Genomic DNA, 24,944 nt, shown 5'->3' with positions numbered 1-24,944 from the left:
TTAAACATATCTTTATCCTTAAAAAGAGTAGTCCCTGTATTATTCCGCAAGGATTCTTTTCTGGTTCTATCTCTTCTGATTTTTTAATAGTTTGCAAGTAATTTTGCCATTCTATTTACCTCCATAGTAACATGCACTGCTTTTCAATAGGTAGGAAAATGCAGCATTCATAGTTAATCTTTTAAAGGTGAGTTTGGCATCAATTAGGTGTTTTAGGGCTATTTTGTTTTTAGATTTATAGTAGGTGTACTTCAGTTTTTTAAATTAATCAAGTAATTGGTTTGATTGGGCTTCCATAGAGTTTTTCTTTCAGGGACAAATTGTATTATAAAAACTCTTGTCGCTGGTTTAAAGAAATCCCAAATCATTGTGAAAGAATGAGGTGTAGTGTTAATAACAAAAAAATCAGAAGCAAAGGCTTCAAATTGGGATGTGAATTTAGTATCTAAACGTAATGAACTGTTAAAGCACCATCTACCTGCATGTGGTGAAAAGGGTACAAGGTCCGTGTATACTGGTGCATGAACTGATATCAGTTGGTCAGTGATTTATTGAGGAAAAGGATAGTATAGGCAGGAGTGTGAAAGGTAAAGTATCAAATTAGAAGTATATTCCCAGAATTCCGGGTGGCATAACCTACATATATCCACAAATAACTTACGCTGGATGGTGGATTTGAATTGTGAGTGCATTTCAGTGAGGACTTACGTGACTGTTGAATTTCTCTCTAGCATAGGATCATGAATTTAATTTCAGTCACTACCAAATATAATATAGTCATCATCACACAAGAGCAATTTGTTTCAGACAATTTGGTCCAAAAAGTTTTATCAACAGAAAATAGTTAAAGGTTTGTTATCAACAAGAGATTTAACAATGATCCATTGACCTTTGGAATCAGACTCTTGTTTAACAACTGTAATATGTAACTTTTTGTGGCAAAGTATCAATACTCCATTCTTCTTCCCCAGAGCATGGGAAGCAAACATGTTACCTATCCAGCACCTTTTTAAGTTGACAAGCTCTAGTTCAGAAAGATGTGACTATTGAAGTAATTCGCAAATTTCTTCAAGGATTACATCCAAAGTCGCCAGCGAGGATTTTACTTGATGAGAGGGTGGGTCTTTTTTTGGTCTTGTATTTGACCCCTCTGCACTTTATCTAACAAATACATTTTCGGGATGGTACCTGAGTGGTATTCAGGTTTCTGAGAAGTAGCGTCATCCATATCGTTATAAGTTGAGTCACAGTTTGAGAATATAATGGTATTGGAAGTATCAGAGAGTTAAAGGTTCCTTGTTTTACCTTTACAAGAGAAAGGGGGCCGAAAAGAGGAAAATTCCAGCCAATTATTGATTTCTTGCAAGCACGTGAGGCAGGAAATTAAGTAGATCGCACTGTCGGCACAAAAGGCATGTGAGGACCTCAAGCACACACACTGAGGTGGAATAATTCATGAAAAGTAGAAATTTGATAAATAATATCAACAATCTCCCTGTGTAAAAAGGTAATTCTTTCCTTTAAAGAGGTCAGTGTTCGAAAAGGCTGAGAAACATGAGGAAAAAATCTGAAAAGTGTGTTGAAAGCATGTGAACATTTGATATTGTCACACACTGAGGATTATTGGCTATGAAAAGGTTTCAGAGACCAGTTGAACAGAAGAAAGTGAAAGCCTGAGGAGAAATACCTTTTTGGAGTGTATAAGAAAGATTGCAAAGTGCTCACCAGTTATTTTCAATTAAAAAGAAAAACCGTCTGTGAGGAAAATGGAAGCGTAAAAGAAAAGCACATTCCTTTTTCGAAAGTTTGGTGATATAATTAATTAAGGAGCACATCACCCCCAAACTGCAGCATTTGGCGAGCAAATCAAAATGGATCTTGCCAGAGATCAAAATGGTGGGCGCAACCTCACGTTGTGAGGCAAACTCCAATGGGGCTGACCGAGAGCAAAGATGGGAGGAAGTGAAGCATGAAAGAGCTCTGACGACTCACCAGGCAATCTGGAGGAGATGCAGCAATGTCTCCTCCAGCCTCGTAGTGGTTTTAGTATGCAAGAAGCTTCCCGTGTCTGCCTGAGCTTCAGGGAGGCGCCGCCGTGTCGGTTATGCAAAAATATTTTTATCGATGTACTAAAAACATTGTAGGGGTCAGTAGTTTTTTACAGACTCCTAAAAAACCTTTTTGAGTCCATACAGAATCACTATTTGGAAGGGTGTATTGTAGATGTCCCTTCCAAATAGCAATTCTGTATGAAATGTATCAATGTTTTAGAACCCAAATCTGGTTGCAAATCTTTAAAAACATACTGATTGCTGAGTTGGGGTGGCAATCCATTCGCAAAAAAGGGAGGGGTCCAGGCACCCTTTCACCTTTGTGATTGTAAAAAGAAAGTTTGTGGGGTAGTAGCCAGTGATCCGAAGACCACAGGCAAATTTAAAACACATTTCAATAAAAAAATGCAGCGTCCTTTCAATGAACAAAAACAGGTTGTATGAGAAAAAAACGTTATTTTAAGGATATCACAGACGTGATGACCTGCTGACCCTAGCCGTCCAACATCTTTGTGACGGCCACAATTGGAATGAGTCGCAGTTTGTGAACTATGTCAATAATATTCATGAAGTAGGCCAGGTTGTGACCAACCCAGTAGTGTTTTTTTGTAAACTAACCTATTAGTGCATAGGTAGGTTTGTAAAATTCTATACTTGTCAAAAATTGTGGGCAGTTTTTTGGGACCATTATTTAGGAACATCGGATCCCTAATTCTGAAAATAAGAGGTAAGTTTTTGAATTTACAAACTCCCAGCACGGATGTATGACATTACAACGCGTGTCATTACAACGCGTGCAGTTACATCGCATGCGTTACAACGCATGCGATGTTACAACGCTATGCCATTACAACGCAAGTCTTTACATCGACTTGCACTGGATGGCGTGCTAACATTAGAAAAGTGTAATTTACTATTCCAACTCCAGTCCACGTAACAGTAGGGAAGGTGTTGGGATAGTAAACTACACTATTTGTAATGTTAGCACGCCATCTAGCGCAAGTCGATGTAAAGACTTGCGTTGTAATGGCATTGCGTTGTAACATCGCATGCGTTGTAACGCATGCGATGTAAAAGCTGCGCGTGGTAAAAACCGCATTGTAATGGCTGTGCCCCCCCAGCACATATCTGATTATTGCCCCTGGAATTAAAAGTAAATCATTGACATTTTGAATGCCGTGATTAATAGCTAGTATTTTACCCACTAAGAACAACATTTAAATAAAAAGGAAGCAAGAAGGAGTTGTGCAAACTTAAGCTAGGGGATATTAAGAAGTTCACACAGTAATTTTAGCAATATGGATCAATAAGAAAGTTGGATTCCGGACATGTTTCAAAACCAATTCGGAAAGCTCTTTGAAAATGGGAACAAATGAGACACAAGCTTCAACATGTTGCTTGTCAGCATGTTGCATTTATATTATCAACTCTAGAATAATATAAGGTGCCAAGTGATGAGTGTACAATAACTGAGCAATTTTGCCTTAATGCTTCACTTACAGAATAGAGTTTTTTGCCACAGTAAATGGAATGTTAATAACAGCTTTTATGTGGCAGAAAGAAACCACAATCCTGAAAAAACCTCTTAATTAGGCAAGTGTACTGAATTTAGTTTAGTGTTTTTGTATTGCACATCAAAGGTTTTCCTTTATCTGGATGCAAGCTAATACGATTTTGCAAATGCATATTAAATTTAGGTGGTTACTTCGGACATAGGAAATTCCTCTGGATGAGAATGTTAATCCTTCCATACTAATGGGAGCTCAAATACTGCACTCTAAAAGTCTGGGATATGTTCCAGGTATCGATAGGCTCATGTCTTTACTGTGGCTACTTTGCTTCACTGCTGAAAATAGAATTCTGTTGAGCATTGTTCAGCACTTTATTTAGCATTACTTTCTATGGTGCTCTATACTACAGTGAGCCTCAATCAAGATAAAGGGAATTTTTTTGTCTTCACTGGATGGTCCCTGTAAAGGACACACTGTTTGGAATGCCCCTGCAACATTTGAACAGTAGGTATACCAGACTCTGACTGGACTGGAAGATATTTAGACTAAATAGCTCTCTACAATTGCTTCAGGGACTATTACTTGTGACACAATCAGAGGGTACTGCAAACACTGCAGGAAAACAACCTACAAAGGTCATCAGGAACCATTTTAGTCAGTGTCTAGTGGTGTATACAGGCATCAGATAGGGAAGGGGAAGGTTCAACCCATCATGTCCTAAGCTCAGGCAGTGCTGGACTGAGAGGCTATCCTAAACCAAACCCACATACTATCCTACTTTACCCGTAATTGTTTATAAAGAACCAAGATAAGATCAGTAGTTAGTACTTTTAATTTTCATTAATCATATGTATTGCTTTTTTAAACAGTAAAATCAAATATTTTTAAATAATAACAACCATGTGTTTCCAGGTCCTTCTTAAAACTTTTACATAGACTTAAATTATATATGCAATGCTTTTGTTTTTTTACGGTAGTATAGGGGGTTTAATGAACATTTATTAAACAGATCAAAAGCTCATTGTTCGAATCATATCTACAAATTATGAAGAAGACTCAAAATCTGACAAAATGACTGAAAGGTATCAAGAGACATCATGCAACAAGTTGCCTCTTAATGAATTGTGCTGAAAGAAAAGAAACAAGCATGGCAAAGCAAACAAATACCAGGGTTAAAAGCCCAAGCTATTGCCTTTACCAATATTGTTTTTTAATTGGTGTTAACAAATGCTAAAATAGGCACCAGTGCATCATAATGCATGCACGCACATGCATTATAATTTATAGGCTTGCATGCAGATGCATATGTGACAATCTTGGAATGGGTTCTATGTATTAAAGGAAAGTCCTTCCAAGATGGCCACTAATGTGTATAGACACATTGTGATGCATGTATGTGTGTGTGCGTGCACATCTGGATGCCTTCATGTGCATGATGCCATTCCCAGATGATCAGTGATGTACGTCCAAGCAACATAGGCAATTTTGACATTTCCTTCAGTTACGGTTCCAGCATGGCTGAGGTAGGATATATGACGTTACAACACAAACAATTACAATGCACGCCTTTACAACTCAATTTTTACATTGCAACTATCGTTACAACGTATGATTTGACAATGCATGCCATTACAACGCATTTTTAGAAACTACCATTACAACGCATATCATTATAGCGCATAATACTTTTGGGGCAATAGTTGGGTAAGTGTTGGATAGTGTAGGGGTAAAAATTACTATTGCCACACCAGTGAGTGCAACAGTAGGGTTAGTGTTGGATAGTGAAGGGGTAAAAATTACTATTCCCACTCCAGTGACTGCAACAGCAGGGTAAGTGTTGGATAGTGAAAGGGTAAAAATAACTATTCCCTCTCCAGTGAGTGGAAGACTAGGGTAAGTGTTGGATAGGGTAGGGGTAAAAATACTATCCCCATGTACTCCAAAACCCATACCCACTATTAAACTAAAAAAATACCCATTATTTACTTTATATTGTGTTGTAATGGCATGCGTTGCAATGGTATGGTTTGTACTGGTATGCGTTGTAGTGGCATGCGTTGCAATGGCATGTGTTGTAATGGCATGCGATGTAAAGGCAGTTGCGTTGTAATGACTGCGTTGTAATGGTTGTTTCCCCTGAGTTCCATTTTAGTAATTATATGCAGTAAATACATTTTCAAAAGTGAGAGGCAGTGATAATACAAGAAGTCAAGAGTCCCAGTAGTACTTTGAACCTGCTGGGCACTCGTACAAAAACAAATATAAAAAAGAATACTAAGAGGGGAGTGGGACAGGACATTGGGATGGGAAAATGGTGATTGAGAGGAGAGTAAACAGAGATCACAGGGTGTGCTGGGATGTTAAAGAAAATAAATTGAACCAAATTGAAAGCAGGGAGTGGATAGGAGAACATTGAGTCGTGGACTAGGGTGTGGGAGAAGAGAGTGTGTTGGTGGGAGAAGAGAGTGTGTTGGCGCATGTAGATGTTAAAAGGGACAAGTGGAGAAGAGACCAAGGAAAGAAATGCACTGTGAGCTCTTAGGCAGGACAAACACAAGAATAAGAAGGAAATACTTTGAATCGAGGCCAAAGACATGAGAGTGACAACACAGCAAACCAGTAACAAGCAAGTGACTGACTCAAAGCCCATTCTAAGTATATATTATAAATTGTGAGCAAAAGATCTGCAACATACAACTAATGCTGTCTATCCGTGAGGCATTAAAATGTACTCTTCTTAAAAGAGAGTGCTGTTTCCTGGTCATGTCAAATTTGCAGCATGCTTTGAGATCAAATATGCATGAATGGCTAAAGTGCAACAAAGACACTTAACATACTCTGGTTTTAGAACTGGTGTTTATTTATTCCTCTATGATTTTTTAAGTTAATCTTTCAATATTCAGTAGAGTGCATATTATCATCTTCTTGATATTCTGTTTGAAAAACCTTTTGTTGATCTTGGAAATATCACACCATAATTTAAAGGCCTTGCAGTGGTCTAATGACTGGATTAAGAGTCCTTTTGGCCAAGTCAGTTTGGTGGGTACATATACTAATTGCCAACAGGGTAAGGACAGGCCTTGATACAAAACTGTTCTGTAATGCTTGAAGTATAAGTAATACTTAGAAAAATAGTACAATGTTAAACCATGTGTGGCAAATAGTACACATAGGAGCATATGTACTTATATACCAAAAAAGTCAAACGTATTTTGATTCCTGAAGACATATACCATCCGCATAATAAGCTTCTGAATATACTTTAATTTGCTGCTAAAGGAAAAAGTCAATGAATTATAGCAAGTAAGTTCTAGTTCAACCAGTGACAGCAAAAAGGAAATGTGCCAAGCATGTGCATTGTAGAGATTCTGGTTCTGTTCTTAATACAAATTAAGCATTTAGTGCCACAAAACAGGGTATAATGATTCACAGAAATGGATGCTCAGTTTAGTAATCTCTCCCCATGTGGCTAAAATGGTTATATTAATGAGGAACTGCTCTTTAATATCTCCCATGTCTCTCCCTGCCTCTACTATAATAAGGCTGCTAGATAAAGTTACAACAGAGTCTACTCACAGAAGATGTTGTGTCCAGCAGTATATTTGTTGGATGTTGCATGACACCTGACAGGTGATATATTTTTTTTAATTGATGATGGGAGTTGTTCCTTCCTGACAACTAACATCCTTGCAACATTGTGCGCACTGTTTTATTTTTTACCTTAAGATTGATTACTAACATATTTAGGTCTATTTAGGTGAACCTATTTGTTTCATGCTTTATCCCCCAAGAATCATAAATTAAATGATGCTTCAATTTTTATGCAATCATTGTTTGAATTGGTGAGCATTATAGAATTTACAAAAGAAAATATATGGTCAGGTTCTGACAATTGAAACAGCAATATGGATTGACAGACTGGATTAACAAAATAGCATATTCTGAAAATTGTATAGGCGTTATGCATAGAGAACATAAACAAGGATATAAAGAGGGCATAAATCACATTTTGCTACCATGTTTTGTTTCAAACTTCCTGTGGACTAAATGTCTCTGTGAACTGCCTGCTAAATCATGTCCGATTCAAGGTAACAAAGGTAGCCATTATATTGGAAATGTAATGAGTGCCCTAAATGTATATCCATAAAGACAAGTTTTACAATAATGTTGTTCCAAATATATCAGCGTGTTAAGTAACTAGGTTACATATATTTCTAAGCCGTGGAAGTTGGAAAAATGCTGAAACTAGTAATCTTATTTTTAATGTAGTGACCACCCATAAAAAATATAAATGTTCAGTGTTTTTATATGCAGGTCACAATACTGACTAACAGCTTGCTTCCAGCTGCTCCCAATAATTCCCGGGAATAGGAAATGAGGTACAGAGAGAGAAAGGGATTTGCCTAGGATCACAAAACGTGTTCCAGTGGGAATGTCAGATTTATACACGATTCTCTTTTGTCCAAAATTATACTCTAGTACTTCATATTTTTTCTGGAGGGCATACAATGTGTATCATGAGGAACATATTGTTAACTTAGACATCTTCTTTACTGGATATTGTTGATACTTGGTTTAATTATTTGCAGATTAATTTATTGCAATCATCATATTGCTTTTTTAATTGCCCAACCCTCATTTATGTGTGGGAGCTATAGGCAATGGTGCACAATGAGGTTGAAGGGCAATTAACATTCATTACTGCCTGACAGCATGTTGGTATTATAGCTCTTAAAATGCGCCAGCTCAACCATCCCCTATACAATCTGTCCCACGTACCAACTGTCTCAGTCATCTTTATGTCTCTGTACCCCACTTTTATTGAATTTAGAAAGTAGGCATAGAGCAGTAGTTAATGCCTGCATTCTAAGCAGCCAGATCGACTGAGCTCAGTTTTTCATTTAATGTGCTAATGAGTATTTGCAAAAAGAATAAAGTCAGTTTTACTCTCTCTTCAGCTGTCAGCTTAAAATCGTTAAACATTTTTATAGATCAGTGCAGGCCTCATTACAGTGACTAGACTGTCAATTGTAAATGATTAATTTCAAATGAATGCAGCTGCTGATACTTCACTTAGTAAAATTAACACTTTCTCAAAACATTACTTACTCCACCAGCAAGGAAATACTGTCAACATTACACAGGTACCACAGGTGGTGAAAAATAAAACTGATTATGGATGAAATTCATTGTATATAAAAAAATGTCTTTGTTCATACCCGAATGTTTAAATCAGTTAGTGCACCATACTTATTTCTATGGCTCCTCTCATGGCCATTAGGTGGTTTATCTTTTTTCTTATGGTCAGTGCCATAATTTGTGGCTCATGTATTTTTCTGCAATCAGGAGTCCTGACAGTTATGCTATGTTGTAAAAATCACAGACCAGAAGTCTGTATTTATTGATTGCACTGCTAACAATTGGTCATTTCCAGTATTTGTCATTTTTTTATTTAACATTGATGACAAATAATCCCACCAGCAATTATACTATCTTTTAAATAATGATACTGGTAACATGATCAGGTAATGTGTGATTCAAAAAAAGTGTATCTGATGATTGCTAAGTGAGAAGCTAGATATAGAGACACACACACGGAAAATATTGAAAACATACCTCTTCCCTTCTGTGTAGACCCCCCTTGCTATGTCCTGATTCTTTTTTTTTTTTATAAACTCTGTTTATTTAACATAAGGGAACCGTGGTCATGATATACAGTTCTTTACATCCTATGTTTCACTTGCATCATGTTTCACACGTATCAGTACATATTTTCCAATGCAGTGGGTATAGTTACATTACATACATTGCAATTCACACTGTAATGTGGTCTTCTGGGGATGAGACACTCGGTGGTTCACATAGCCCTCTCCTGTACACATTCCATTTAGACCAAATTGCTAACCATTTTTTGGGGCATCCCCATGCAACGTATACAGTTTTCTCACGAACCATACACCAGTCCATATCTTCTTTCCATTTCTTCAACTTAGGTGACGCAGCTGCACCCCACAACTGCGCTATGTTGCGCTTGGCAACCGTCTGCCCGAGTGTGACCCATAACCTCCCTTTCACGCTTAAGTCTGTTGGCTCCCAAACGTTCAAAAGGCATCTCTTGGCCTCAGGCAGCAAGGGCACCCCCCACACAGTACTCATAACTTTCAGGATATTCCTCCAGAAGACTTGAATTACTGGGCATTCCCAGAGCACGTGTAGGTATCCGCCTTGCATTCCACATCCCCTCCTGCATACCCCGTCCACACTACCCCCCATGTGTATCAGCTGGGACCCTGAGAGGTAGACTCTATGTAAAATCTTCAGCTGTATTAGTTTTAATTTGGCAGATATAGCCACCTCCTTGGGTGAGGAGAGTGCCTCCTGCCATTCCTCATCATCTAATTCCAGTCCATCTCTTACCCATTTCTCCCTAAGCGTGGCGAGGTGATCAGGGGTGTGATGGATGAGTTTTTTGTATGTGAGGGAAATACATTTGTCAGGAAGATGTCCATCTAGCAGTCTGTCCTCGAGCGGGGACGCTTCAGGTAGCTCTGTGTCAGACCGGATGGTGGCCTGCAACGCATGCCGAATCTGTGTATAACGGAAGTGTTCTGACTTCGCCATTTCATATGTCTGTTTCAGTGCAGCAAACGTCACTACTCCATCCCGCCCCCATAGGTCCCTAATATGCGAAATACCGATGAGGTCCCATTTTCCAAAACCCTTGGTTCGCCCCAGAGTGCCCAGCCGTTCCGAGTCCCAGAGGGGGGTGGCTAACATGAGTTTCTCGGCCCATCCCAGAGCTTTGTTGGCCACATGCCATATCTGGACCGAGTGTTTAGTGGGCCCTGTGAGCCTATACCTCGTAGGTCTGGAATACAGCGCTCTCGTGAAGTCCCCGCCTGGCAGCAACCACCTATCCATTCCGTATGCTGGGTCATCTCCACGTCCGTACTGGCATTGGTTAATTGCAGCTAGTTGCGCAGCCCAATAGTACTTCCTGATGTCCGGCAGGGCTATACCTCCATCGTACCACCCCAATGTGAGCTTACCTAACGCTATTCAAGGTCTGCCATCCCATAGTAAATCCCTCCGCAAGGACTCAACCTCCTTAAAGAAGGCTTGCGGTACCATGTCTGGGTAGTTTTGAAGGGCATATAGGAATCTCGGCAGTGCCATCATTTTGAACAGCACCGCCCTCCCGAGCATGGACAGGGGCAGATTCTTCCAGACATCGACATCCCTTCGGAACCTTTGCAGTGGAGGCACCAAGTTGCGTTCGTATCGCTTCCTGACATCCGTGGTTATGAATATACCTAGGTAGCGGAAACCGTCCTCCGCCACCTGGATTGTGCACTCTCTAGGGAGAGGGGGAGCCGTTGCATGAAGCATGTATAGCTATGTCCTGATTCTTAGCTCCCCTCTTTTGATGCCGAGTGTAGCTGGTACCGCAGCGCGGGGACACACTAGCCTAGTGTAACCAGGCACTTTATAAATGTGATTATTATTATTATTATTATTATAAGACTTAGGCACCTATTATGATGTCGGTTGAAGTTGCCTCCGACCGACACCACCTTGTTGTGGGAACCAACCAATCATAGGTTGGCATTTCCGAACACTGTATTTCGATGCGCAAACGCCAATTTCTCTATGGAAGCTTATGTGGCGGGTGAAGTAAAACATCGTTTACCACGCATGCGAGACAACGCATGCCGTTACAATGCAGTCGTTACAACTGTTACAACGACTGCATTCTTACATCACATACCATTAAAACGCAAGTCGGACCAACAACTTGCTGTAGGGGACAGAAGGTGTTGGATTTAAAATCCAAGACCTTCCTTACTGTTGCACAGACTGGAGTTGGAATAGTAATTATACTATTCCAACATCCAGCGCCCCCCTACAGCAAGTCGTTGTTCCGACTTGCATTGTAAAGGTATGCGATGTAACAACATGGTTGTTGTAATGACCGGTGTAAACGCACGCGAGCTAACGTGTCACATTCGCGGGTGAAAATGACCCGCAGCACCAGCTCCCATAAAGAAATAGGAGTTTGGGTAAATTCCTGCACCGTGTGGCAGGCACTACAAGGTGCTGCCACATTGTGCAGGGATTTACTGGGGAGTACCATAGGTGCCCCCTTGGCCCCCAACTGGAGGCCACAGGGAGAAGGGGGCCCTGCTAGGGGCCCCCAAACTCGCTTTCTACAGGCTTTCCATGTTGGAAAGCCAGACATGGAAAGCCTGTCAGAAACCAACATCATAATCCCGATGGCAGAAACATCGTCGGTAAGGGATTATGATGGGCATCTGAATGGCCTATGGGCTCCTTGAGCCTGTTGGAAGCCATTTGGATTGACCGGCCGGTTTCAAATCCGACGGCCGTCATTGTGATACAGTGGTTGGATTTGAAACCTTGGATGTGGGTCGAAAAGCCTCCGACTTGTGGTTGGAGGCTTTCCGACCGGAATCCAAATGAGGCCCTTATTGTATTGAACGTACAAAGTGATTAATATTTTTAGCAGTTTTCCATTTTCATTTTCTATCTGTAGAAACCTATAAGGTCTATTGTGTTTGCTGTCTTTCTTATCATATAGTTGAATTGTGTTTGTTTTCCTGCAAGGGTAAGCTACAGTTTACTCTAGGCATTGCTCAGTTGGAAGAATGGGAAGTAGTAATCACAAATGTGTGAAGCAAAACACCTGTTGTTGAATTGGATCAAACCACACAGATTAATATTGAGGCTCATATCAATACTGATGGCAACATAAATTACCAGATATAACAAATTGAAGCAATCTCGGTTTGAAAAACAGGAAACTATGTTTACAGATATTTTCATCAGAGATGTCTCCAATTCTCATTTGTTCTGCTTTTTTTCTAGGAACCAACAGCAATTTCAGCGATGGAGATATCCACAAAGCAAGTACGTAAGACTCCAAACTAATTTCTATTGTTTGTTTGTTTGAAGCAACATAGTCTAGGTGGTTGCCAGAGAAAAATACCCTGGGTCAGTTTGTGGAACATGTGAAAACGTATTACTGTTTAAGGGAACACATTGTATGACATCATGAAGCATGGAAAGACTTACCTCACTGGTAAAGGGAAAGGCAAACTGCATACAACAGGTCTCAGTGCAGAAAGTGACAACTGTTACATTACTGAAAGAGCCGATTGGTTGCCTACCAAATGACACCTTAACTGCTTTGCATGTTAGCCTGCTGAAGTTTCCATGAGAAATGCCTTCTGAAATGTGTTGAGACTACTCCCTTCCAAAATATATGCAAACAACCTCATTCAAATTAAATGTATAAACTGTCAAGACGGATTAGGAACTGTGTTGACCTTCCTCCTGCTATTAAGACATGTCACTCTACTAATAAATAAAAAAAACACATTTTGGCTTACTTTTAAGGAAAGTAGAATGTCATATTAGTAATGGAATCCTTTTTAATGATATAGACTTAGACATGTCTCTCTCTTATATGGGAACACATATCACATGTTTCTTTCATAGCTACCATGGCGTAGACTTGGTATGATTTATAATTTACCTTTATATTTTAAATATCTGAATATTAGACATACTTGAAAACAGTGGTTGAGCAGGCGGGCGGCCAAGGGTGGTTAACTTAAGGTACATAGTGCATTTATTAGTGAATCAGAAACACTCTTCCAGGAAAAAATAGCGATCATCAAAATATATTGAAATTTATGTCTTTCACTGAAATGAGGACTCAGTTTACTTTGAGTTTTAAATGATTATTAGTCTGAAATTACTGCATAGAATATGAAATGATTATTGTACGCACAGGTGCTCTGTATTTGATAGTATACTTCAACATCCAAAAATAATATCGAAATGGTGCGCTTTTCAAAAAGTGTCCATCTTAAATTGTCACTTCTGCTGTTTGGCCAACTCCTACTTTTAATTTCTAGGCAGCAATTACACTCTCAAGAGGTATTAGCGTTGGTTTTTGTGGTTGGCTGAACGTGTGACTAAACACATTTCCCAGCAGCCCGTGTGTGGCATAAGTACCATCAATGCATTCTGTCCGTCAATATGATGGTGTAACACCCTGACTCTGATGCATAATGTTCCTCGCTTACTTGCATCTTCTACACTTCATTCACACAAGTGCGGGAGAGTGATGATATGCATGAAATATGCCCTCTGCACATGTTGATGTAAAGCACCACATCTGTGCACAATTTTGAGCACTTTATCTGAAAGCACTACTTTATTTAGTGTAAATGCGATTTCAATACTATCTTGGAAACTGAACGTGCTTTAAATATTAAACCTGCTGCATTCTACCTAGTGATACATGAAGATGTACTTCTGTTACACAGACATCTCGCCCTGAAATTAGTGATCTACGTTCTAAATATTTATGAGTGCTAGTTTAACATTATTTATAAAAGATACAAAATTGCTGAATTTATTACTCAATATACCACACATTTCCAATTGTAGAGGAATTAATTTTTGTGGTTTTAAATATTTAAAAAGGCGAGGCGCGTTATTCATGCTTGCCCATGGTAATCATTGCGTTCCATTTGATTGTTTGTACAAGTCAATGCTATTGAAGCCATTGATTGCAGCTAAGCATACAGCAATGCACCGTTCCTAAGGAATGCTGCACATGTTTAGAGAAGCTTTCATTATGTGGTCTCAAAACTAATTTTCAAAGAAAATAATCATTTTAGACACATGGGTAGCTACATCCTTTTGTACATTTTTGCCAGTAAATACTGCAATTACATACTTTTAGTTACAATTCTCAAACAATTCATAAGGAAATATACTTAGTACGGAAGTTAACATAACTACACACAAATAACAAAGGTTTAGATGTGGCATAATTCTTTTTTTTTTTTTAAATCTATTATCTAAAAATAAGTGATATTTTAGATTACTTTAAAAATAATGCAGCATGTTATCCCAGAAAAATCAGAATTAAAAATTCTAAAATGTATTTCAGAAAGCTTAGCTGAGTCTGCAGTTGAATAACAGGATATTGCAGATTTGCCTAGAGGTGCGCAAATCCAAAGTACTCAGCCGTGCACGTCATGCACAGCTGGCCCCATGTTACAAGACCCAGTCACACATCTAGGATGTAATATTCATTGACAGAGTGGAAGTAAGATGACATAAATAGGGGCGCGCAGGAGACAGAACGCATTTATTTTGTGCACTCCCATGACAACGTATTATTGGGATGTAATTTAATCAGTTTACCCCCTGATACAAACACAATATCACGAAAATGCTGTTGCGAACATTTTCCTCCTCCAATAGGTTCAATAACCTAGAAATGATTTATGAAATCATAAAAGCTGCAGTAAAGTTGTTGACAAATTAAAATTCATAAACACCAATTTCAGTGTTCTTGAAGTGCTACTCAGCAACTCAAATTCCATTATGATTGAGCTGAAGCAATTCATATTTGTGTGTTTCTTGTTTACTTCTGGGTGAGTGAGGGAGATGTGAGGATTTCCAGAACTCTAGGTAAAATAGTACTTGCCCTGCTGGCGCACTCTCATACACTGATGTGCCTTTGGTTCTAATTTGGCAACATTACTAGGTGCCACTGCAAGGCCACTGTCTTTCTTGCCCTGATGGACGCACTGGAAATGAGTGTTAATCTTGTGTTTCATCCGATGCTAACTGTGTGGAGATGGGTGCTCTCCTCCCTTTAGTGATTTGAACTAGTTGGCAATTTCTACAGAGATAACTGTCCCAGATTCACAGTGATTTTTGTAGATGTAAGTGCCACATACAAACTTGAAAGCTGTGATGTCCAAACTCTAAACAGCTATCTTGATTCACAGAATGCATATTGGGCTATGCTGTAAATTTCACCCAAACCGGCTGCAATTTTCACTTCTCAATGTTAACTTCTCAGCATGAATAAGTAGGTGTAAAGGGAATACAGTATTTGATAGAAAATGCTTCAAACACCAACTAATTCAGAGGTTCACGAGTAGTTACCAACAGTTTTCTGTTGTTAGAAATTAGGTTTCTGGTTGGCAGATTTATGCACCCTGTCCAAGCAGGAACCCCAATCCTTGTCAGGGTAACTCACAACACACCCTCTGTTATCCTGTGCTCACTCTTTGGTAGCTTGGCACAGAGCAGCCAGGCTTAATTTAAGAGGGCAATGTGTAAAATATTTGTGCAACACTTCAAAGAGTAACACAGTGAAAACACCACAAAAGGCTCCACACCAGGTTAGAAAGTAAAGCTTAATTTAATGAACAAAATAAGACCAAAGCAACAAAAGTCTGATAAGTATAACTGGAGTTATGAATTTATTAAAAATAATAAACTGAATTGAAGTGCTTAAAAGCATATAGCCCCAACCAAGGCTATCTGGTCATGCTAGACCAGGTCAAATCCAAATGTCTGGCTGACCGAGATAGAGCATTGGTCAAATACAGGGACTAGCATTGGCCTGCTGCAAAGTACTTTGCGTTGATGTCGAGAGGCGCGAAGCAAAGAGGCGATGCATCATCGTAGGAGCCAAAATTCAAGAAGCAAAGAGGCGATGCATTATCGTCAGACACCAGGATGAAGGTGATGCGCTGGCTCCGAGCCGTGCAAAGTCAAAGATGCATCAGGAATGGAGGTGATGAGCCACACAGTCGGCGATGAGATGGACGCAAGTCTTGCAGCAGCAGTGATGTGTCACGTTCATGGAGATGCGCTGGTACCGAGCAGCGTAAAGGCATAGCTGTTTGGATTCCCTCTGGAGCAGCACTTTATACCCACACCAGGGGCCCAGGACTGGATTGGCACCACTCGGCAGGGCAAGACTCTCAGATAGTAGAGTCCAGCTGCTGTAGCAGATGAGATGGAAGTCTTTGATATTTCTGAGACTTCAAAACAGGATGCAAGCCCTTGGAGTCATTTTGGTTCTGGGTTGGAGAGATGCAGTTCCAGTCCTTCTCACTCCCAGTCAATGAGGTCAGCAAGCAGCAGGTCAGCATAGCAGAGCAGGAGTCCAGCAGAGTAGCAGTCCAGCAGAGTAGAAGTCATTCCAGCAGCACAATAGTCCTTCTTCTTGGCAGAGTATCCACAGGTCCAGAAGTGTACTGAGTTGATGGTGGATGAGGTTCAGTAATGATACCCAGTTGTGTCTTTGAAGTGGGGGAGACTTCAAAGAGATGACCGTGAAGAGCATGAAGTCCCTGCCCTTCCTGCCCTGGCTCCAGACTCACTGTAGGGGGGTATGCAGCCCTTTTTGTGGGGACAGGACATAGCCTATTTAGATGTGTCAGCTCCTCCCTCCCTTCCTGCCCAGGATGGCCCATCAAGATGTGGATGGCCCATCAGTCACACCCTAGATCCCTTGTCTGTGGCTGTCTGGAGGGAATACACTAATCCCAGCTGTCACCCACCCCACACTTGTATTCCGAGACAGGCAGAAAGCACCAAATGGCTAAAGAAAGAAAATGCCCACCTTATAAAAAAAGGCATTTTCAGAATTACAATTTAAAATCCAACCTCACCATAAGTTGAGACTTTAAATTGTGATTCCAGAGACACCAAACTTTGGGGACCCATCTCTTCTGAATTGGAAATTATAACTTATAAAATGAAATAAAGTAATCCCAATGTTATCCCATGGAAGAGATAGGCCTTGCAGTAGTGAAAATACAATTTAAGAGATTTTCACTACCAGGACATGTAAAACATAAATATATATGTTCTGGTTTTTAAATACACTGCACTCTGTCCTTGGGCTGTCCAAGGCCTACCTTAGGGTAACTTATATGTATTAAAAAGGAAGGTTTGGACCTGGAAGGAGGGTTAGCTTGTCAGGTAGACATGGCAGTTTAAAACTACCTACATAGGCTCTGCCATGGCAGGCCTGAGACATGTTTAAAGGGCTACTGAAGTGGGTGGCACAATCAGTGCTGTAGGCCCACTAGTTGCATTCACATTACAGGCCCTGTGCACATGTAGTGCACTTCACTAGGGAATAAGTGAATTAAGTCTGCCAATTTGGGATGAGCCAATATTACCATGTTTTAAGCAGAGAGCACATGCAGTCGCAAAGTGGCTATACTCCTAAAGCCAACATAAACGAATTCAGCAAAAAAGGGGAGGAGAAAGGCAAAATGTTTGGAAGTGACCCTGCTGAAAGGTCCCTTTCCAACTGCTGTTTTCCCACCCTGAAATTATACTGACCAAACGCCTCCAAAAGAATGTAGAAAGTGTGTTTTCAGCATAGGATGAGACATTGAATAACCCCATATTTCACAGTGGTGTGGCTGAAGCGTAGCCTCCACAGTGATACAACCTGTTGTTTGAAAAGAAATACATTTTATAAAACTGCAAAGAGTAGTGTAACCATAAACCTAAACGGGTGGATTGTTTTATGTAAACAATTAGCCTATTGTAGGTTTAGCGAAATGTAGGAACCTCTGAAAGCTAGGAAAGTTGGCTCATTATGAATAAAGTCAAACAGTTGGCAGTCATGCATGATAACTCATCTGTTGGGATTTCTGACCTGCTTTCTGAATTGGCACCAGGAAGGTGAGCGGATTGACTGAAGAAGAGAAGAACTTTATAGACTAATGCAATCAGAGCTCTTGTTTATGTCTAGTTCCATTGTTATTAAAAAGGTATTGGGTAAGAGGATGCACAAAGACAATCAGTATTGGTGTCTCCAGTGAGTCAAGAAGTCATCCTTCATGAAAGAAAACAGTCATGTCTTAATGCACCACAAAAATATACCTAAAGTATATCGACATACCCACTCATAGTACATATAAAATATATAATGGTTCTTAATTAGTGAGGTTTTGAGCACAACTTTGTCTTTTCTTTAATTATGGTAAATTGTTTTGGAAGTGTACGTTTTGAGAAGTCAGGAGTTCAAACATTTTTACCAACATCAAGAGATTAAAGTTTATTTACACCATTATAGGAGAAGTTGAAATGAGAAGAACATTATGAAAATGAATGAAGCAGACTAGTGCAAAATTTCAAGATATTTTGTCAAGTTTTTTCACAAGGGGAAGGAATTAAATAGTAAACTACATAATCAATAAGTTACATACATTATCTTTGTGAAAGAAAACAGTAGCTCCAAAACTACTAGATGTCTAAACATATTTATTGCACAAAATGAGAAAAAATAATGATGCTTAATTGTGCTTCCAAAGTTGGTCACATCCCCATGGGCACTCCGGTATTCCTGATATCAGGACTTAAGAAAGTTTCACAACAGAAAATTGATTTTTCACGTATTTCTTTATTTCTACTTCCGTTCTCACTTCATTGAAATTCTCTTCATTTCAATTCATTTATGAAGTTTCCTGAATCTTTATCATTACATCTTTGTAGCTCTTATGCATTTCGGGCTACTCGCCCTTCTTCAGGGAGCATCACTACAAAAAATCATAGCACCCATACTTTTCATGAGATTGTATGCATTCTGTTATTCCAGTTATATATGCTTCAATCAGCAGCCATGATATAGTCACATTATATTTATTTACACTGTTAAATTTAATCTAAATTCATAAACAATCTATTTCACAGTTAATCACCCTGTGGTATACCCGTGAATATTGCTTCTGTCGACCTATAGTGTAATATGGTGCGTGTTACGTTATTGTGGTGATATGTGGATTTGTCAAGAGTATCCGCGTGTTCACTTGTGTCCAAATCCCATGAGCTTAAATGGTTTACTCACGATACTAAGCGTTCAACATGTTGCGCTGTCCTAAAATGGAAGTGACAGCGATTAGAATTCTGGGAGTAATCTAAACACGTGATACCAAGCTTATATAATCGCCGAAAAATCAGCGTACTCGTTTTTCTGTAGGCTGTCAGATACCGGCGTCTCCTTCGTAGCGTTCGCGCGTAGTATTAGACCTCCGCATTTCCGTGTTTGGAGAACCCATACTTCTGATTGGTTCTTATACCGAATCAGATGTCTGCACATCATTCGCGGTTGCCAAGGTTTCAGTGAAGCTTGGTAAATGTAAAAAAACGGACTGTTCTAATTTCTACTCGCTGCTCGCGGTTCAACAAGTTCATGCAAGGTGTAATTACTATTGAAAACAGACTACTCTACTGTGTAATGTTCTGACCTACTAGGCATAGATGATGGACTATTTATATACGATGGCGGCCATGTATACGTGTTCAAGTGTAGTAAAGCAATACTATTATCTCATGAAATCAAGCAGGACTGTATTTAGATTGTTCAATCAACATATAAAGGTCCCAGCAAACAGAACTCAGGAGGACATGAAAAAGAAAAAGAAAAATTGAGAAAAGATTAGATGAAATGGCAAAAAGATTCCTGGATAGAGGATATCCAGAACCCATTGTAGAGCGGGCTAAACAGTGCTCCCTTTCAACTTCAAGAACGGATCTTTTGAAAAATACTACTAAACCAATAAACACCAGAATGGTGATAGTATCAAGATTTTCTAATCTAAGCAGCAGCTTCAAGAGACCACCATTGGCCAATGTTGGGGTTAGAACCAGATTTCAAATTTATGTTCGTACAGCCACCTATGTTCGCATACACCAGGAGTAAATATTTTGGAGAAATCCTCAATCAGAAACTAATTACTCCACAAATAGCTAAAGGAATTAGACCATGCATGAACTTTAATAATTGTAATAACATCATAAAAGGAACCAGTATACCAGACCCGATGAAGGGATACAACATCAAACTACGCACCTTTGCCACATGTGATACAACTAATGTCATATACCTTTTAAAATGCCCATGTGGCAAAGTTTATGTGGGAAAGACTGAGCGAAAAATTAAGAGGCGGATAAATGAACATAAATCAAACATAAGAACAAAGAACATGAAATCAGTGGTTGCTACGCATTTCATGGAAAAACAGCACAATTTATCGCAACTAAAATTCCTAATATTGGAAACTGTCCAAAAGATGGAAGGAAGAGACAACAATAAACATCTTTTGCGACGAGAAAACTTCTGGATAATGAAGCTGCAATCATACAAGCCATATGGGCTCAATGATCGTATTGAATATGCACGTTATCTTTAATGTAGAAAGGACATTTCATGTCCTCCTGAGTTCTGTTTGCTGGTACCTTTATATGTTGATTGAACAATCTAAATACAGTCCCGCTTGATTTCATGAGATAATAGTATTGCTTTACTACACTTGAACACGTATACAGGGCCGCCATCGTATATAAATAGTCCATCATCTATGCCTAGTAGGTCAGGATATTACACACTAGAGTAGTCAGTTTTCAATTGTAATTACACCTTGCATGAGTAGAAATTAGAACAGTCTGTTTTTTACATTTACCAAGCTTCACTGAAACCTTGGCAACCATGAATGACGTGCAGACATCTGATTTGGTATAAGAACCAATCAGAAGTATGGGTTCTCCAAACATGGAAATGCGGAGGTCTAATACTACGCGCGAATGCTACGAAGGAGACGCCGGTATCTGACAGCCTACAGAAAAACTAGTAAGCTGATTTTTCGGCGATTATATAAGCTTGTTATAATGTGTTTATATTACTCCCAGAATTCTAATCGCTGTCACTTCCATTTTAGGACAGCACAACATGTTGAACGCTTAGTATTGTGAGTAAACCATTTAAGTGAACACGCGGATACTCTTGACAAATCCACATATCACCACAATAATGTAACACGCACCATATTACACTATAGGTCGACAGAAGCACATACCACATGGTGATTACATGTGAAATTGATTGTTTATGAATTTAGATTAAATTTAACAGTGTATATAAATATAATGTGACTATATCATGGCTGCTGATTGAAGTATATATAACTGGAATAACAGCATGCAGAATATCTCACAAAAAGTATGTGTGCTATGATTTTTTGTAGTGATGCTCACTGAAGAAGGGCGAGTAGCCCGAAATGCAAAGGAGCTACAAAGATGTAATGATAAAAATTCAGGAAGCTTCATAAATGAATTGAAATGAAGAGAATTTCAATGAAGTGAGAACGGAAGTAGAAATAAAGAAATACGTGAAAAATCAATTTTCTGTTGTGAAACTTTCTTAAGTCCTGATATAAGGAATACCGGAGTGCCCATGGGGATGCGACCAACTTTGGAAGCACAATTAAGCATTCTTTACTGAGAAGTCTCAAGGACGGCAGACGCCACCCATGGAGCACCCAAAAAATTCAAAGAGCGATACACAAAAATTCAAAAACCACAGAGGTAGTGCGCAAGCTACGATTTCAAAAAAATAATGATATCACGGCACAGGGAGACAGAGCTTCACTTCCCCAAACAGTTGAGCATCTATTGTAAGATCCTCTCCAAATGTCTTCACTTTTATATATTTTCTTCACAAAAGCAACAGGATGAAGATTTATGTGACAGAAACTAAAACTTAGACAGTGGCAGTAATCAGGTGCTCAGCTTTCTTATGAGTAATGAGCAACACGTACTGAGACTAAGAAGCATAGAAGGAAGATTGCGTGCTGATCGAACTGCGGGGCATATTATCAAGCACGGCGTTAAAATTATCGCTGCTTTAGCGGCAGAAAACTGCCGCTAAAGTGGCGATAATGGGCTTGATAATATGCCGCAGAGAATTCCAATGGAAGCCCATGTTCACACCAGAACATGGTCTTCTATGGGAACTCTCCAGGGCATATTATCAAGCCCATTATCGCCGCTTTAGCTGCAGTTTTCTGACCCTAAAGTGGCGATAATTTTAATGCTGTTTCTTGATAATATGCCCCTACGTTCTATATTTTGGGTTTGGTGTGCCAAGTAAGAAAGCGTCATTCGGGCACGTCAAAAGTGAGTAGGTCTGAAAATTTAGATAGGTACAACATAGTCATGCAAAATGTCTATGTGTTAATCAACATGTTAGTTGACAGTGCAATATTAAATCGTCATAAAACAGCAAAACAAGTGACTTATGTGTTTGGTATGCATGGTATAATGTACGTGTATTCAATAATGGGGGCTTGCAGACATTTGCCAGATCCTACATGTATTGAATGTAAGCAATATATAAATTATATGTGTATGGATAAGAACGTGGAGGTATTTGATTTTAATTTTACCTGTACTGTTTCAAGCAGATGTGAGTCTCATTTGTGCCTGGGCATAACTTTGTCATCGGGTCACATATTAATTATAGTGATTTCTTTCACACCGCACTATTAATAAGGTATGGGGTCCATTACTTCTAAGAATACTAAACGGGGCTTTCTAAAGGTTGTTGGTTATGTCTGGTCTCCTTGTTCTAGTTCATGCTTAGGTAATACGAGTGTGCTTAAAGTACGGGAAACAGGCATATTTGGTAGGTCCTGGGTGAAGAAAGGGCACTCACAGTAGATCAGAACTTTTGACCTCACCTCAGTTGCAGAGAGTTTAAAGCCATCATATATAAACAAAGAACAGTTAATTAGTATGTGTTTTGTGTACTAGAATTCAGTTAATGACAGCTGTAGTATAAGTCTTTAAAAGGATAACAAATTCAGACTGACTTAGGGGAGTCTTTGAGAGACGTATATTGTTAATCTTCATAAAATCAATGGTAATTGTTGGGTTCACTTTGTTGTTGGAGTGGCCATGGCAAAATATACGATAAAATACTAAAGGACAGGGTCACAAGGTTGTCACTGGGCATCAACATGTATATAGCTTGAAAGCTAGAACATTTAGAATGTCAGCAGCTCTAAAATGTTGAATGGTGTACTCGGTAGCGGCTCATGGAGGGAGTGCCGCGGGGTGGTGAGGCAGGCAGGGGCAGAGAGGGGGGGTAGTAAACTCCGGCTCACGGCCGACCGGAGTAATGTAAATGAATAAAACTAATTTCATGGCGCGTGCTGAAACGCCAAAAGCGTTTCAGCGCGCGCAATGAAATTTGTTTTATTTATTTATTTACTTACATTACTCCGGTCGGCCATGAGCCGGAGTTTACTACCCCTCACCCTGCCCCTCCAAGACCCACCGCCCCGTGGCACTCCCTCCATGAGCCGCTACTGGTTGTGCTGCTCTTATGATAAATGTGTGCAACGCCCTACAGAAATTTACCCTTTCATATATATGAATATGTTTTACAGCAACAACTGTACATTGGTTCTCCTATCGGGGTTTCACAGCTTCCACTGTACCGCTGTGACATCTATGGAAAAGCGTGTGCTGAGTGCTGCCTTGCCAGAGACCCCTACTGCGCTTGGGATGGATCGTCCTGCTCTCGCTATTTTCCAACTGCAAAAAGGTAAACTACTGTTTAATGCCTCTCTTACATTTTAAATAATGCATCCAAATATATAGTTTGTCTTTACTTGCCTCTTTTGCTATTGGTTAGCAAGACAAACCTACAAATCAGTTTTTCTTCAATTGCCTCCCAGAACCAATTAACAGAATGAATAAGTAATTATACCTTCTCCATGACACTTCCCCACAACTACTCACCACCTGTCATTTGAGACTTCAAACTCAATTTTAACAACCAGTGCTTTGAATTTCACATGACTGTGGTCTATGAATCAATTTCCATCAGCTAGTACTTATCGTCCCCTTTGCAACCACTTAGTAACACTTTATTGCTTGTAGTTGATGACTGGGCTAATTTCTTTATGAAGACACTGATAACTAATATAGTAATTTTCCCCAATTTTGTTCACTGCACTTATTTCCTCACATTATCTATCCTCATCCTCAGCTTCACAAACTCATTTCCATTTCAGAGTAGATGGACACATTCAGTCTGTACATCATCAAACCATCTAGCCTTTGACATTCATTAACCCATACAATCTTTATCTGTGACCCAGTAGATTTCCATAGCATCCAAATCCTACCAATCCATCCTCTTCTCTAAGTATGAGCCTGATTCCCATCTCCCCTTCTTCTCGTAATCTCTCAAATGAGTTGTCTTTAACCATGTCATCCACTAATGTTGATCTGTGATCACTGATGTATGTGATTTTGCTCTGTTGACTTACCATATCATTTTATCTCCATCCATATCAATATGGACCCACAGTCACTTTTGCCACTATCGATCATATCACATATTGAACCAAAATTGTTACCTTCTGCTTCGCTAACATAGTATTTTTCTGCTAATCCTCCTGTGTTGCCAACTGACCAGTCATTGTCTCCTATTACTCAATCAGCTCCACACTAACACACTCATGCTCTTAGACTTCTTCTCTTTGTCCTCTATACAACCTGTCCTCCGTTGGCTGAATATTGTCTTACTTGCTCAGTCTTAACACAAATATCACTACACCTTCAAAAACTTCTCTCATGGTTTGGATTGGACACAGGATTCATGTGCTATATGACCTATTAGAGCATAACATATGAAATATATTAATTACTCATTTCTCTTAGCATGCTT

At 39.4% G+C, this 24,944-nt stretch overlaps 1 protein-coding gene across 2 annotated transcripts in view; it reads left to right on the top strand.

The window, feature by feature from the left end:
* Positions 1-24,944, top strand: part of SEMA3A (semaphorin 3A) — a 607,762-nt gene that overhangs the window by 535,379 nt on the left and 47,439 nt on the right. For both annotated transcript variants that reach the window (XM_085652903.1, XM_085652904.1), the window contains 2 exons: positions 12,449-12,490; positions 23,656-23,813. In XM_085652903.1, coding sequence (XP_085509029.1) covers positions 12,449-12,490; positions 23,656-23,813 — 200 coding nt within the window. The remainder of the gene's footprint in view (positions 1-12,448; positions 12,491-23,655; positions 23,814-24,944) is intronic.

This window comes from Triturus cristatus, chromosome 4_1 (assembly GCF_964204655.1).
Source record: "Triturus cristatus chromosome 4_1, aTriCri1.1, whole genome shotgun sequence".
NCBI classification, from domain to species: Eukaryota; Metazoa; Chordata; class Amphibia; order Caudata; family Salamandridae; genus Triturus; species Triturus cristatus.
The sequence above is the reverse complement of the archived record's forward strand: the minus strand, read 5'-3'. Positions and strand labels throughout refer to the sequence as shown.